At 36.3% G+C, this 14803-nt stretch overlaps 1 protein-coding gene across 1 annotated transcript; it reads right to left on the reverse strand.

The window, feature by feature from the left end:
• Positions 1-269: 269 nt before the first annotated feature.
• LOC138883496 (uncharacterized) lies at positions 270-816 on the reverse strand. The gene is made up of 2 exons (XM_070164185.1): positions 610-816; positions 270-491 (listed from the first exon to the last, which is right to left on the reverse strand). Exons 1-2 carry the CDS (start codon positions 814-816, stop codon positions 270-272), a joined length of 429 nt encoding a protein of 142 aa, XP_070020286.1.
• Between the last annotated feature and the right edge of the window lie 13987 nt (positions 817-14803).

The raw sequence follows: 14803 nt of genomic DNA on the forward strand, positions 1-14803 counted from the left end.
AGAACTAACCAACAATTTTATTAAATATTCTGTTAACTACATAAAATTTTATTTCTTTTTGGGTGCATTCTTGCAAGATCTTTTGTTATGCCCTTCTCCTCCGCAGTTGCTGCATGAAACCTTATACTTCTTTGAATTTATTTCATCATATGTTTTGTATCTTTCTTTTCGAGGTCTTCCTGGCTGCCTTTTCCCTCCTTTAGGTGGATTTACTACTTCTTCAGTTATATGTTGTGGCACATTCCATTTGCTTTCATTAGGCTGGGGATTTACTGATATTTCATAAGTACGCAAGAGGTTTGCCCTTGTGTAATAAGGAGAACAATATTGTTCAAAGACTCATCCCTGTGTCTTAAAGCAGCCAAAACATGTGGATAAGGTAGTTCATCAAGCTGGAATTGCCCACAACTACATCTCTTGTTTTCAAGACAAATATTATAGCACCTCACACCATCTATTACTGTATGGATGTTGTCTATTGAAGCCCTCACCTACGAGTATATTACAAACAAAAAAGCAATTCATATATGGTTAAAATCAAACTATATACAAAATATCTACATTATCGTTGTTTAAATTAATTTGATTCAATAAATAATCAGATCTTACTCTAAGCTTGTGCGACAATGTTCTGTTGTCATCCAACTCTTTGTTGAATTTGTACCCAAGGTATGTGAATGTACCCTTTGCTTTCAATAACTTTTCTTTCGTCCAACATTCAAGAAGGGTCCTCATATACTCTAATAGCTTTACTATCGGCAGCTCTCTTGCATATTTTGTTACAGCATTCAACGACTCTGCAATGTTTGATGTCATAGTCCAAGTTCTATTCACCGTAGCATGTACTCGAGACTATCTATGATAGCCAATATCGTATAGGTATGCTTTAACACGGGGGTCAATCTCCTCAATCTTTGACATCCTTTCATTAAATTTATCAAGGGTGTATGATCGTGCCGTGGAAAAGTATAATTCACTTAACTTAAGATGTCCCTTCTTGAACTTTGCCCGTATATTTTGTTACGCCCCGCAATATTACGTCAATGATGTTACGCTTCGCAGTATTAAATTACGATGATGTTGTACCCTGTAGTATTGTACGTTGAATTTGTCGTAAGGAAATGTACATCAGTCCAAGGAAAAGATTATTTGGAGGTTATAAGTCTTATGTTATTTCAAACAAATGACAAGTAAATTCGTGAAGGTGCGAGGGTAAGCAAATCGAAGAAAACGAATTTTGTCAAAGTTTGGCATGCTAGGGTAAAATACGGCCCGAGCTAAATTACCCGGTATTTATGGACTAGTACCACACAAGGTGTCACATGACCATAAAAGTAAGGTGTATAAGGTATATGAAAAGTGAGTAATATTTTAAGTAAATGTGAATAATTCTTAATTTTACGGGTAATTAATTACCAGGTAACGGGACATTGCCTAATTAAATGGGGATAAATTTGGATAAGATATATCCAAACACGTGGCAGCAAGGTCATATACAAAATGGTGACTCTTGATCAAGTCTTATTAAGTGGAAAATTGGGCACATTTCCCAACACTAACATATCAATTTTCTAGTTTACTTTTAGTAAAAGAATTAACAAAGATATGACAAAACCCATGTTCAGAAAACGTCTCCAACTTCAATTGAACTTGAAGAGTTCCTTAGGCTCCTACTTAACGTTCCAATGGAAACTTCATACGTAAAATATCACAAATTTTTGGTGATCAAAATAACCACACATTACAAAGATTACTACACGGTCAGATGAGCAGTAACACACGAAGATATCTTGTCATTTTTCAATTCAGTTTGGTTAAGCTCTTTGGAAAATGCATACTTATGGGTCACTGGCTGGAAGCCATCAATGGCCTTTCGCCTAGTTGTTTCTAATTCTGAGTTGGGTGATGAACGGGTATGTTAAGGCTATCCCTTTTTTCTTTTGGCATGATCCATACGATACGAACGAAGCATGCAAATGCACAAATTCCATAAGTGACTCTATTCATAAAAGTATTAGAAATATCTATGTTCTTTAATTTTCATGTGTCATAATATTTTATCATCTGTTCATGGGTCTCAGAAAAATACAAAAGTTGAAAAGAGTTTACTTTATGATATTGCTCAGAGGAAAAATGGTCTTATGACATTCCGAATGATTTTATTAACGTACTTTTCATGCATTGCATTCATGTGCATTGACCCATGACCAGATAGCGTTATATACACATATATATGTAAATATATGTATATTGGATATGGGAAGTGGTTATGGCGCTATATACGCACCACCACCTGATCAGCTGCTATATGATGATGATGTTTCCCACAGTTGCTGAAATATGATTCAAACAACGTTATATACGCATATATATGTATGTACTCAAACGACGTTATATATATGTATATATATGTATATGGGATATGGGAAAGGTTATGGCATTATATACGCACCACCACCTGATAGCTGGTATACAATGATGATTTTGCTTACAGTGGCCGATATGATATGATGGGATGCCCTCAGAGGCTGATAATATTATGAAACATGTACCTATGCACGACATGACATTCATACGCAGATGCATGACGCTAAAAGTATTTTATGATTTACAAAGTTATTCAGACTTACAGGTTGAGTCATGTACTCTATATTTCTTCCATGTCTCTTATGTACTTATTTATGTGCCTTACATACTCGGTACATTATTCGTACTGACGTCCCTTTTGCTTGGGGATGCTGCGTTTCATGCCCGCAGGTCCCGATAAACAAGTCGAGAGCCCTCCAAGTAGGCTATCAGCTCAGCGGAAGATGTTGGTGCGCTTCATTTGCTTCGAAGTTGCTTATTTGGTTAGTATGATTTAGACGTGTATTGTGTGGTATGGCGGGACTCTATCCCGACCTATATGACATTTATGTACTCTTAGAGGCTAGTTGACATATGTCTTGTACGTGAAAGAATGTACGGCCTTGTCGGCCTATGTTTTGAGTTTATAAAAGATCATGTTGCCCTATTAGGCCCGTATGTCATGTGTATATGATAATGTAATAAGAAAGATATGTTACGTTGGTACTCGGTTGAGTAAGGTACCGAGTGCCCGTCGCGGCCCATCGGTTTGGGTCGTGACAAAAGTGGTATCAGAGCAGTTCTGTCCTAGGGAGTCTATAAGCCGTGTCTAGTAGAGTCTTGTTTATGGGTGTGTCGTGCACCACACTTATAAGCAGGAGGCTACAAGGCATTTAGGACTGTCACTCTTTCTTCTTTCTCTAGATCGTGTGGTAGAGCTCAGTTGTAAGAACTCAATTTCCTAAACTCTACCTTATTCATATTACGACGATTCCTACATCCAGAAAGGCAGGTGGTAAGATATATAGCTATGGGAGAGTTGAGTCAGAGGAACTCGACTTTGCATCATGTTTATGATAAGTAAATATGAGGTCTTCAACAGATCACGTGCGTACGAAAAGGTGTAAGCCTCTTGGTAAGGATCTTGAGGCAAGAATACATATCCACCTTAATGGTGAATGACAATGAGAGATTTAGAAGGTAAATACAAGTGTCAACAAGTAAAGGAAGTAAGATGAAGAAAAGTACGAGGCATCCAGTTAATGAAGGTGAACGGTGTTTATAATTCAGGCAGAGGAACATAAGCTTTTTGAGTTATATTCAATAGTAACATAAGTATATACAATTGGTCGTACCCCTTCCAGATATGCCCTATGGGGGGTTAACAAAAGCAGTATAAGAAGATATGATGGATGAATTGATTGCCTCAGTTAACATTTTCGAAGGATATTGCAAATGTGTTGATAGATCTCTTTATGAGACGCCTAGATGGTGCACTCTAAAATAGTGCAGCCAGATATGAGTGCTACAAAGACATGCACTATAAGCCTTGCAGGGATAAATATTACCGTAGTGTTGCTCGTGTCCCTAGTAAAGCGAGAACGTTAAGCAACTTGAAGAGCCACTAGATGGAGAAAAGGAAAGCTAAAAGCAAAAGAATGTCGCAGAAATATTAGCAGAATAATGAGAAGAGGGATAAGAAAGCATTATGAATAAGGTGTGATACCTGGATGAAAACGGTAGAGTGTTACAAAACCTATAGTCAAATGAGGGAAGAGACGAAAGGTGATGTGCCTTAAGACAACAAAAGAGTATAGGCCATAAGGTTATATCCTCATTTCGAGAAATAAGTTCGTGACTCCAACGTGACTACCAGAGGGGAGAGTTAATCCTTAGAGTAATAGAACCAGTATGGACTGGTGAACAAGATAAACTAAACATGAATTAGGAACTGAGTGACTGGTGATAGTCGCTATCATAAGAACTTTAGATTTTTTTTTCCGCTAATAATAGAATGGACGACAAAAGAAGATTCACGAGAAATTCTGAGAATGATCATTCAGGAAGACGCTTCCCTACAGCAAGCAATGTGAGCAAAGTTCAGCTTAAGGGACTGTATGTGCCAGTTATACTAAATTTCACCCTCGTGAGTAACGAATTTTGCTATCCTTGGTATGGAAGGATTACCAAAAGGCGAGTAAGAGTCATAGATGATGTGAAAGGATGCCAAAGATGAAAAGGTGAAACATCTATAGGCAGGTCGTCGTAGCTGCAATTGTTAGTACTCCCCAAAGGAGGGAATATGGAATGATAAAAGGAAGAATGCGATAAAAATGAGAAAGGGATGAGATTGCACTTATCCAAATACTACAGATATGCTACGATTCCAAAATATTATGCAAACGTGACGTCAGGGAGAAGATGTAAGGGTTCCTGTCCGAGATGTTAATGATAATTAAGGAGCCAATGCGAGACATAAGTTAAGACCAACGAAATAACCCAAGAAAGATTTCGTGGAATATTGACATGAGGATGGGCCAACGAGTAGTTAGTAGTTGATTCAAAAAGAGCCTAGCTATGGCTAGTCAAGAGGATACAGAACAAGACAGCAAGTCGTGCAAGATAAAGATAGTAAATACTAATATAGTGAATTTAGCCCCATAGTTATGACATTGTAATACTTGAGATATATTCAAATAGGAGTTGGGGTATTTAAGGGTATTATGAGTGTTACGAAAAGATAGTTCCACTAGGAAGACAGTCAAAACTTCAGTTCAGAAGCAGCCGTACGAGCTGATGAGTATGGAGGTAAGTAACTAAGGATAATTACAGGTGAGCACGAACATCAAAAATTCTATCAGGAATACAGTATAATAAGTTCGCATCTTTACAAGAGTCAGAGGGTCTTCCCTAAATACTACAATGAAAGACAAGTTGAGGAAATAAGGAAGAAGGCTTCAACCTAAGCACAACGACTTAAAGAGGAAATGGGCGTGTAACAATAGTCTCACAACAACACTGGAAGCACTCCAACGGAAAGTGGCACCTACCGTGGCTAATGAACGGGAAGTAAAGATAAAAGTAATATTCAAGATCATATGAGTTATATGAAAACTCTGGCATGTGTGGACACTAAGATAAGCTAAGTATGGATGCAACAAGGGGCAGAAAGACCAGGAAAAGTAATAGCTTACGTGGAAAGAAAGCTAAGACGGAATGAAAGAATTATTTGATCAATGATCCAGAGTTAGTACGTTATAGATACACTCAAGATTTTGGAACATTATCCAGGCAGCATATTTGTTGACAATCATACAGCCATAGAAGACTCCGGTATAAGTTAAAAGAAAGAATTGAGCCCAGGGCATAGACAAAGGATTGAATTGTTAGGAGATTGTATCATGTATATTCCATAATACCCATGAAAGGCTAAGGTAATAACTGATACCATGAGCCACAGATCGGAAGATAGCTTAAGCCTACGTAAAGGCCGATTAGAAGGAAGAGGAAACTCAAGAACTACATCACCTAAGCAAATCAGGAGTCTGATTATTGGACCTAGAAAAATTATAGAAGTTGTGCTTGAGAACATGACAGAATTGCTCTTAATATCAAAGGTTCAAGAGAAATAACACAGTGACCATAATCTATAATGGCTCCACAAGGAAGCCAGTTAGAAGAAGTACCAGCCTCATAAAAAGTCAGTACGAAGCTCCCACCGGATTGTGTATGTACCAGAGGTGCGAGTATTATTATAGAGCTTCAAGTTATGGACGTGAATTACGCCTAGGTGGAAGGGAGGTTATGAAAGATATAGAAGATACGATACGAGATTTTAGGGTAAGTAAGGTAAAGGTGAACAACGTACGAGATACCTAAAGGCAGAAGATCGTGAATAGTCCACACTTCAGATAGAAGGCTATAAGCACGGGGATCCAATAACCGGAAGTGATAACCGCATCGTCAGCGGTATGTCTTCCAACCTATGGTTTCTAAGTACTGAGAGATCTAGTTAAGAGAATAGAGAAGAGTTGGAGACGATGTGATGTATTGCTTGACATTCCAGAATAACATAAGGAAAATTATGGGGCAAGCAAGTTGAAGGAAAGTTGCGAGTATTATAGATGGATATGTATAGGTCGCAAGCTAAAGTATGGTAGAGCGACAAAGTTTTAAGGAAACATGAGTAAGGATGAGGAAAGGCAAGTGAAAAGGTGACGAGAATGTATAAGTCCTCAGGGTTAAGTCCATGGAAACAAGAGAGATAATGGTTTCTCTAAGTTATTGAATGTTCGGTATAACCTGGATGAACTCAAAGGAATCCAAGACAAGTACCATTTAGAAAAGATGGAATGTTGCCCTTATAGTACAATGAGGGTGTAATTATGATGGATAAAGGATGACGATTAGGCCTTCAGGTGAGCAGTGATTTGAAGAGGATTTCATGGATTGTACGAGATTAAAATACCCACATAAGTGAATCATATTGGAATGCTATAAATTACGGTCATTGAAGTATAATATCACCCCTACATGGATTAGGAAAATCACTTCAAATATTCCTCGATGGAACGTAAACCCTAGTGGCAAGGTATGCCGTAAAGAAGTTTCAAGTTATCAGTGGTATATTGTAGATTGATATTGAGGCAAATCAACAATGGACGAACAAAAGTTACAAAGTATGAGATGAGATTAGGTCGTCGTTCTTAAGACGAACGGTAATGAAAGAGCATTGAAGGATTGAGATTTATACCTAAAGGATAGGCAACAAAAGTAACTGGGAGCTTGGTAAGCATACCTCAGTAAAGGTAGATTGAAGCAGAAAAATTATGGTATAGTATAACCCATGTAAGTGCAGTAAAGTCATATGAAGTGGGTAACCAGATCTATGAAATGAGATATGGCCATATTCGCAAGTTCTACAAAGTGTCGAGCAAAGGACTTCAGTATACCTATAGAGTCCTAGAGAGGCATCCTATTAAGCCTTGTATATACAAAGTATGGCCTAGAGATTGACTAAAAGATAAAAGGAAAAAGGAAAAAGGAAAGATGAATTGCATAAGTGCACTTACAAAGCCAAGGTCATACAGGTTGCATGACAAGAGGTAACAACAGTTACAAGATTAGGAAGATTTCGATCACATGTCATGATACGAGCAAAAAGACTAAAGGCGGGAATATCCTGGACTTTGGATTTATTCGTAGAACAACTGCCTAAATGGCAAGGTGAGTATTAAGGTATTCACATGAGCTATAAGTTATGAAAATGATAAGAGTATCAGTCAACATTCGAAGACGAATGTTCCAAAGGAGGGAATGATGTTACGCCCCGCAATATTACGTCAATGATGTTACGCTTCGCAGTATTAAATTACGATTATGTTGTACCCTGTAGTATTGTACATTGAATTTGTCATAAGGAAATGTACATCAGTTCAAGGAAAAGATTATTTGGAGGTTATAAGTCTTATGTTATTTCAAACAAGTGACAAGTAAATTCGTGAAAGTGCGAGGGTAAGCAAACCGAAGAAAACGAATTTTGTCAAAGTTTGGCATGCTGGGGTAAAATACGGCCCGAGCTAAATATCCCGGTATTTATGGACTAGTACCATACAAGGTGTCACATGACCATAAAAGTAAGGTGTATAAGGTATATGAAAAGTGAATAATATTTTAAGTAAATGGGAATAATTCTTAATTTTATGGGTAATTGATTAATTACCGGATAACGGGACATTGCCTAATTAAATGGGGATAAATTTGGATAAGATATATCCAAACACGTGGCAGCAAGGTCATATACAAAATGGTGACTCTTGATCAAGTCTTATTAAGTGGCAAATTGGGCACATTTCCCAACACTAACATATCAATTTTCTAGTTTACTTTTAGTAAAAGAATTAACAAAGATATGACAAAACCCATGTTCAGAAAACGTCTCCAACTTCAATTGAACTTGAAGAGTTCCTTAGGCTCCTACTTAACGTTCCAATGGAAACTTCATACGTAAAAGATCACAAATTTTTGGTGATCAAAATAACCACACATCACAAAGATTACTACACGGTTAGATGAGCAGCAACACACGAAGATATCTTGTCATTTTTCAATTCAGTTTGGTTAAGCCCTTTGGAAAATGCATACTTATGGGTCACTGGCTGGAAGCCATCAATGGCCTTTCGCCTAGTTGTTTCTAATTCCGAGTAAGGTGATGAACAGGTATGTTAAGGCTATCCCTTCTTTCTTTTGGCATGATCCATAAGATACGAACGAAACGTGCAAATGCACAAATTCCATAAGTAACTCTATTCATAGAAGTATTAGAAATATCTATGTTCTTTAATTTTCATGTGTCATAATATTTTATCATCTGTTCATGGGTCTCAGAAAAATACGAAAGTTGAAAAGAGTTTACTTTATGATATTACTCAGAGGAAAAATGGTCTTATGACATTCCGAATGATTTTATTGACGTACTTTTCATGCATTGCATTCATGTTCATTGACCCATGACCAGATGGTGTTATATACTCATATATGTAAATATATGTATATTGGATATGGGAAAAGGTTATGGCGCTATATACGCACCACCACCTGATCAGCTGATATATGATGATGATGTTGCCCACAGTTGCTGAAATATGATTCAAACGGCATTATATACGCATATATATGTATGTACTCAAACGGCGTTATATACGCGTATATATGTATGTATATATATGTATATGGGATATGGGAAAGGTTATGGCGTTATATACGCACCACCACCTGATCAGCTGGTATATGATGATGATTTTGCCCACAGTGGCCGATATGATATGATATGATATGATGGGATGCCCTCAGAGGCTGATAATGTTATGAAACATGTACCTATGCACGACATGACATTCATATGCAGATGCATGACGCTAAAAGTATTTTATGATTTACAAAGTTATTCAGACTTACAGGTTGAGTCATGTACTCTATATTTCTTCCATGTCTCTTATGTACATTTTTATGTGCCTTACATACTCGGTACATTATTCGTACTGACATCCCTTTTGCTTGGGGACGCTGCGTTTCATGCCCGCAGGTCCCGATAGACAAGTCGAGAGCCCTCCAAGTAGGCTATCAGCTCAGCGGAAGATGTTGGTGCGCTCCATTTGCTTCGGAGTTGCTTATTTGGTTAGTATGATTTAGACGTGTATTGTGTGGTATGGCAGGACTCTATCCCGGCCTATATGATATTTATGTACTCTTAGAGGCTTGTTGACATATGTCTTGTACGTAAAAGATTGTACGGCCTTGTCGGCCTATGTTTTGAGTTTATAAAAGATCATGTTGCCCTATTAGGCCCGTATGTCATGTGTATATGATAATGTAATAAGAAAGATATGTTACGTTGGTACTCGGTTGAGTAAGGTACCGAGTGCCCGTCGTGGCCCATCGGTTTGGGTCGTGACATATTTGTCCAAATATGCCACATGCAAGAATAATGTGGCATGTCAGGATATACAATAGATGTTGCCTTCAAGATACTCTCATTCCGATCCGAAACAACACACATATTTGGTCTTTCACCATACACGAGTTTGAATTGCTCAAAAAACCACTTCCATGATGCGTCATTCTCTGAATCAACAACAGCATATGCCAATGGTAATATGGTACCTACATTATGTGGCAAGAAACAATTAATTGGCTGCAGGAAAAATGCAGAAGAAGACATATATATACAAACTACAACTTTTCTATAATATATCTACAATATATCTATAATTAATCTGCAAGTACTACAAAAAACATACAAGCTACAATATTTCTACAATAAAACTTCAGTACCTGCTGCATCCATTGTACTAGCTGTTAGCATTATTCCCCTGTATGCTGACTTTAAAAAGGTCCCATCAACTACTACAACTGGCCTACAATATTCCCAACCACTGATTGACGTACAAATCGCAACAAATACATACAAGAACCAGTCATCGTCTGTCTTCTTCAATTTAACTATAGACCCCTGGATAATTCTTCTCTAGAGTATACAAATAACTAGGCAATTTGCTGTAGGAGTCAGCAGGATGACCTCTCAAAAACTGTAAAGCCTTTTCCTTTGCTCTCCAGGCTTGCATGTAGGTTAGATTCACGCCGTGTTCAGACAACATGTCAAATTGTATGTCTTTTGATGTGTAAATTGTCTTAGGATCAGAATATTTTGGAATAACCATGCTACCAACTACCATGGCAGTAGGTTTGCGTTGTATGAATGTATTGTCCATTAAAGAGCATGTGCGCTGGCTGTCGAAATTTCTGACCTTGAACATTGCAGAATCATTTATGCTAGTTGCCTTGAAGTGCCATGTACAGTTTTCACCAATACATATCAGCCAGTAGCTACAAAATAAATACATTTTAAACAATGGTTTAAAATTTAGATTTAAAAAGAAAAAAAGACTGTTTTAGCTTAAACAATCACATTATACAATCTATATACAACATAACTACAATTCAACTACAATTCTGTTAAACATTATCACAAGGAAAAACTGAAGAAGTAAAAAATTACAAATAAACTACAAAATTAAAAAAATAATAATCTTTGACTATTCATATGTTCATACCTTCTAGCACTAGATCTTTTAACCTTGAATTGGAACTTGTGCATGACAGAATAGTGCTTCATTGCAGTTGCAATTATTTCCTTATTTTGGTATACTTGTCCTACTTCAATAGAACTTGGTGTACTATCTGTTATTATTATACTTTCATATTCCTCTATAACGGGAGATGTTGGCATATCAAGCAACTTTAGTATTCCAGACGAACCTGCATGAAAATAAATATAAATACTGTTATGACCAGTTTGTAGATAATTTGTAGAAAGGTTGAAATTCAGTATTTCATATTAATTTTTCAAATTATATGTGGTTTTATTGTAGAATAAATGTAGAAATTTTGTATATATTCTGTAATCTATATTGATATATATGTAGTTTATTTGTAGATAAAATGTAGATAAAGTGTAGCTCATTGACATTGTACCAGAATTTCATAGAAAAAATAACATCACACACCTACAACTGTGTTCTCATTGGTGATACTCAATTCCATATTGAAATCGCGAACAGTTATACATAGCGGATATGATCCTAAGTTTTCGTTTTCCTTTTTCATCTCCATGTATACACGAACACCCATATCCTTCCTAATTTCCATTGGAGGACAATGCTCGTTGACAATGTATTTGATTTCTATAATTTTTTCGGATGTATCAATCATTAATTGCTGTGCCATTGTAGAAATCAATAGACTATAACTCGCATCCTCATCGACTACAATGCCATTGACCTGAAATTCTCTAAATCTCCCATAGCTATCCCAATTCTCATTCAGTTGTAGCATAATTGGGATTTTCGCCATAATTGCGTTTGTTGTAGAAGAATTGTAGAAGATTTGGTCGTTTTTGATTTGTGAAATTAGAGAAAATGTTGAAACAGAGTGTATCGCAAAAATAGAGTATGGAAATTTTGTAACGAAGCCGACGATAATTATTACTGTGCATGATTTGCGTTGTGGAAGATCTGGAAGAATATTTAATTCCCCTTTTTAGTGCGCCTAAATAAGGAATCCTACAACTACAATAATTCCTTATTTAATGCATTGTATATATTTTGTAGAAATATTATTAGCATGAAGGGTAATTTGCAAACTATGAACATATTTGGTAATATAGTTTCCTATATGGTATATGAATGAAAATTTCCCATAGAAAATTTTCACTAGTTCATCAAGCTTGATAGGACGTTTGTGCCATTCAACGGCTAAATCATTTCCAGTTTCAAGATCGTTACATTTAAAACATCTTCTAACTACAAGTGGTCCTCAGTAATGAACAAAACAGAGGACGAGTCTGATTGAAAAAAAAACGGTAACTTCGCTGATTATCCCTTTAGGCTAGGGTTGTGCATTTGGATCAGATATCCAAAATCCGATCCGATCCACTCTATTTCGGATTTTCAGATTTCGAATTTTCGGATTGGATACGGATTATGTTTTATAAAATTTTAGATTTTCGGATTGGATTCGGATTGGCATGATTTTAATTCGATCCGATCCAAAATTCAAAATTATAAGGGCCTATATATAAATACTACCCTAAAATTTTAGGGTTAAGTAAACTTATTCATTTATCAGACAACCCCTAGTTATATCGATGTTCTCTCTCACTCTCACATATTTCCTCTCTTCCACCTCTCTTCACAGTTCAATCCAGTGAAGACCAAGCTTCCTTCCGCCTCTCGTCTTCACTCTTCATTCTTCATTGATTCAGTCCTCTCGAAGTCTCAAGTCAGTGAACTCCAAAGTCCAGTGAAATAGAAAACTCCTCTCGAAGTCTCAACTCTCAAGTCATCACAGTTCGATTTCCAATCAAGAGCAAACGATGCAAAACCCTAATTGGCGGTAAGCCTGGCATTCTCTCTAACTATTAGTTATTACTGGTTTCATTTTTGCTTTTTCCCTCTCTCTTAGAGCTCAAATGTGATGTTTTCCACCTTTTATTTCACGGCAGAAATCAAATAATGTGTGTTTTTTGTGTTTTTTTTGTGTGTGAGTTACAGAGAGATTACAACATCTTTATTTTTAATTTTCATGCTGTCTTTTTCCAATTTTTGTATGTATGTATCGATTTGGCTTTATGTTCTGTTTTTTATGTCTCTTTCATGTTCTATCTTCTACTTCTGATTTTATTTTGATTTTTTGTTTGTTTTGGTAGATGGAAAACGAGGTAGAGACACAGAATGAACTTCAAATTGTTAAAAAAGTTGGTGAAAATAAAGCTTCAACTGATTCCACAACCAACAATAATGAATCTAAATCTGGTTCGAAAAAAAAGAAAAATGGTTAAAGAAAGATCAATTACTTGGCGCTAATTCAACAAGTTCACTGATGCCGAGGGTGTGAAAAAAGCGAAATGCAAGTATTGTTTAGAAGAATATGTAGCCGATACCAAGCATAGTGTCACAAGCAATTACTTATTGTATATTCCCAAATGTCCGACCAATCCCTACAAGGCAGAAGGTAGCCAGACAACATTAGGTTTTCAACCGAAAGATCTAGCAGGTGATGTTTCAGTTATCCCTTGGAAATTTGATCAAGAGGCATGTAGGAAGGCTTTAGCTCGTATGATTATTAAAGATGAACTTCCCTTTATTTCTGTTGAAAAAGATGGATTTAGAGACTTTGTGAGAACTCTTCAACCTTTATTTCATATTCCATCCCGTACTACTATGACTAGGGATTATCTTGAGATGTACCATGAAGAGAGACTTGCTTTGAAGTCTATTCTTAAAGAATCAAAACAGAGAATATGTATTACTACTGATACATGGACTTCAATTCAAAGAATTAATTATATGTGTGTTACAGCCCAATACATTGACAAGAATTGGAAATTGCATAAAAGGATATTGAATTTTTGTCCAATTACTAGTCATAAAGGTCAAGATTTAGCTAGTGGTATTGCTAGTGTTTACTTGAATGGGGAGTGGATAAAGTATTTACTATGACAGTTGATAATGCGAGTTATAATGATGTGATGGTTATAGAGTTATCCAAGCAATTTACTAGATGGAACACTAACTTGATGGAAGGTAAGCATGTTCATGTGAGATGTATGGCTCAAATCATCATCTAGTTGTTCAAGATGGGTTGAGAGAAGGGAGTGTATCTGTTGAATGAATAAAACAAGTTGTTAGGTACATAAGACAATCTCCCGCAAGATGGAAAAAGTTTAAAGAATATTGTGATCTTGATAGGATAACTTCTAAAAAATCATTGTGCTTGGATGTTCCTACTAGGTGGAACTCCACATATTTGATGTTGAAGGTTGCTACAGTTTATGAGGAAGCCTTTATAAAATATTGTGATATTGATTATGGTCTGATGTCATGTATTTCTAACTGCATTTGTGAGGATGGACAACCTGCAGGTCCACTTTTAAGTGGTGATTGGGATAGTGTAAGACGATGAAGTTTCTGAAAAAATTTTATGAACTCACCTTGAAAGTATCAGGTACACTTTATATTATGTCTAATGTGCACTTTCTTAAAATATGTGTTGGGGGGATCCACATAAGATGACCAAAATTATTTTTATGTTATGTGTGCTTGATCCACGCCATAAGTTTAATACTCTTTCATTTGCGCTTGGTGCTATGTTTGGAGAAATAATAGGTTTGAAAATACAAGAGGATGTGAAAACATACATGGATACTTTATTCAATGTGTATGCAATAAAAAATGATGGTTCTAGTTCATGTCAATCTTCTCCATCTTCTTCATCATTGCTCTTAAAATTCATGCTAGATTTAAAGAAGCATAAGAAATGTGGCGGAGTTGATTCTAAAACGGAGTTAGATAAATATTTGGGTGAAGATGTTGAGGAAGACCATTAAAAGTTTAACATT

This window comes from Nicotiana sylvestris, chromosome 12 (genome assembly GCF_000393655.2).
Source record: "Nicotiana sylvestris chromosome 12, ASM39365v2, whole genome shotgun sequence".
Classification (NCBI taxonomy): Eukaryota; Viridiplantae; Streptophyta; class Magnoliopsida; order Solanales; family Solanaceae; genus Nicotiana; species Nicotiana sylvestris.

Bases quoted from the DNA above. Each gene is read 5' to 3' on its own strand.
- LOC138883496 (XM_070164185.1), bottom strand. From the start codon at position 816: ATGACATCAAACATTGCAGAGTCGTTGAATGCTGTAACAAAATATGCA. The intron at 492-609 runs GTAAGATCTGAT...ATATACTCGTAG, and splicing joins CATTGTCGCACAAGCTTAGA to GTGAGGGCTTCAATAGACAA.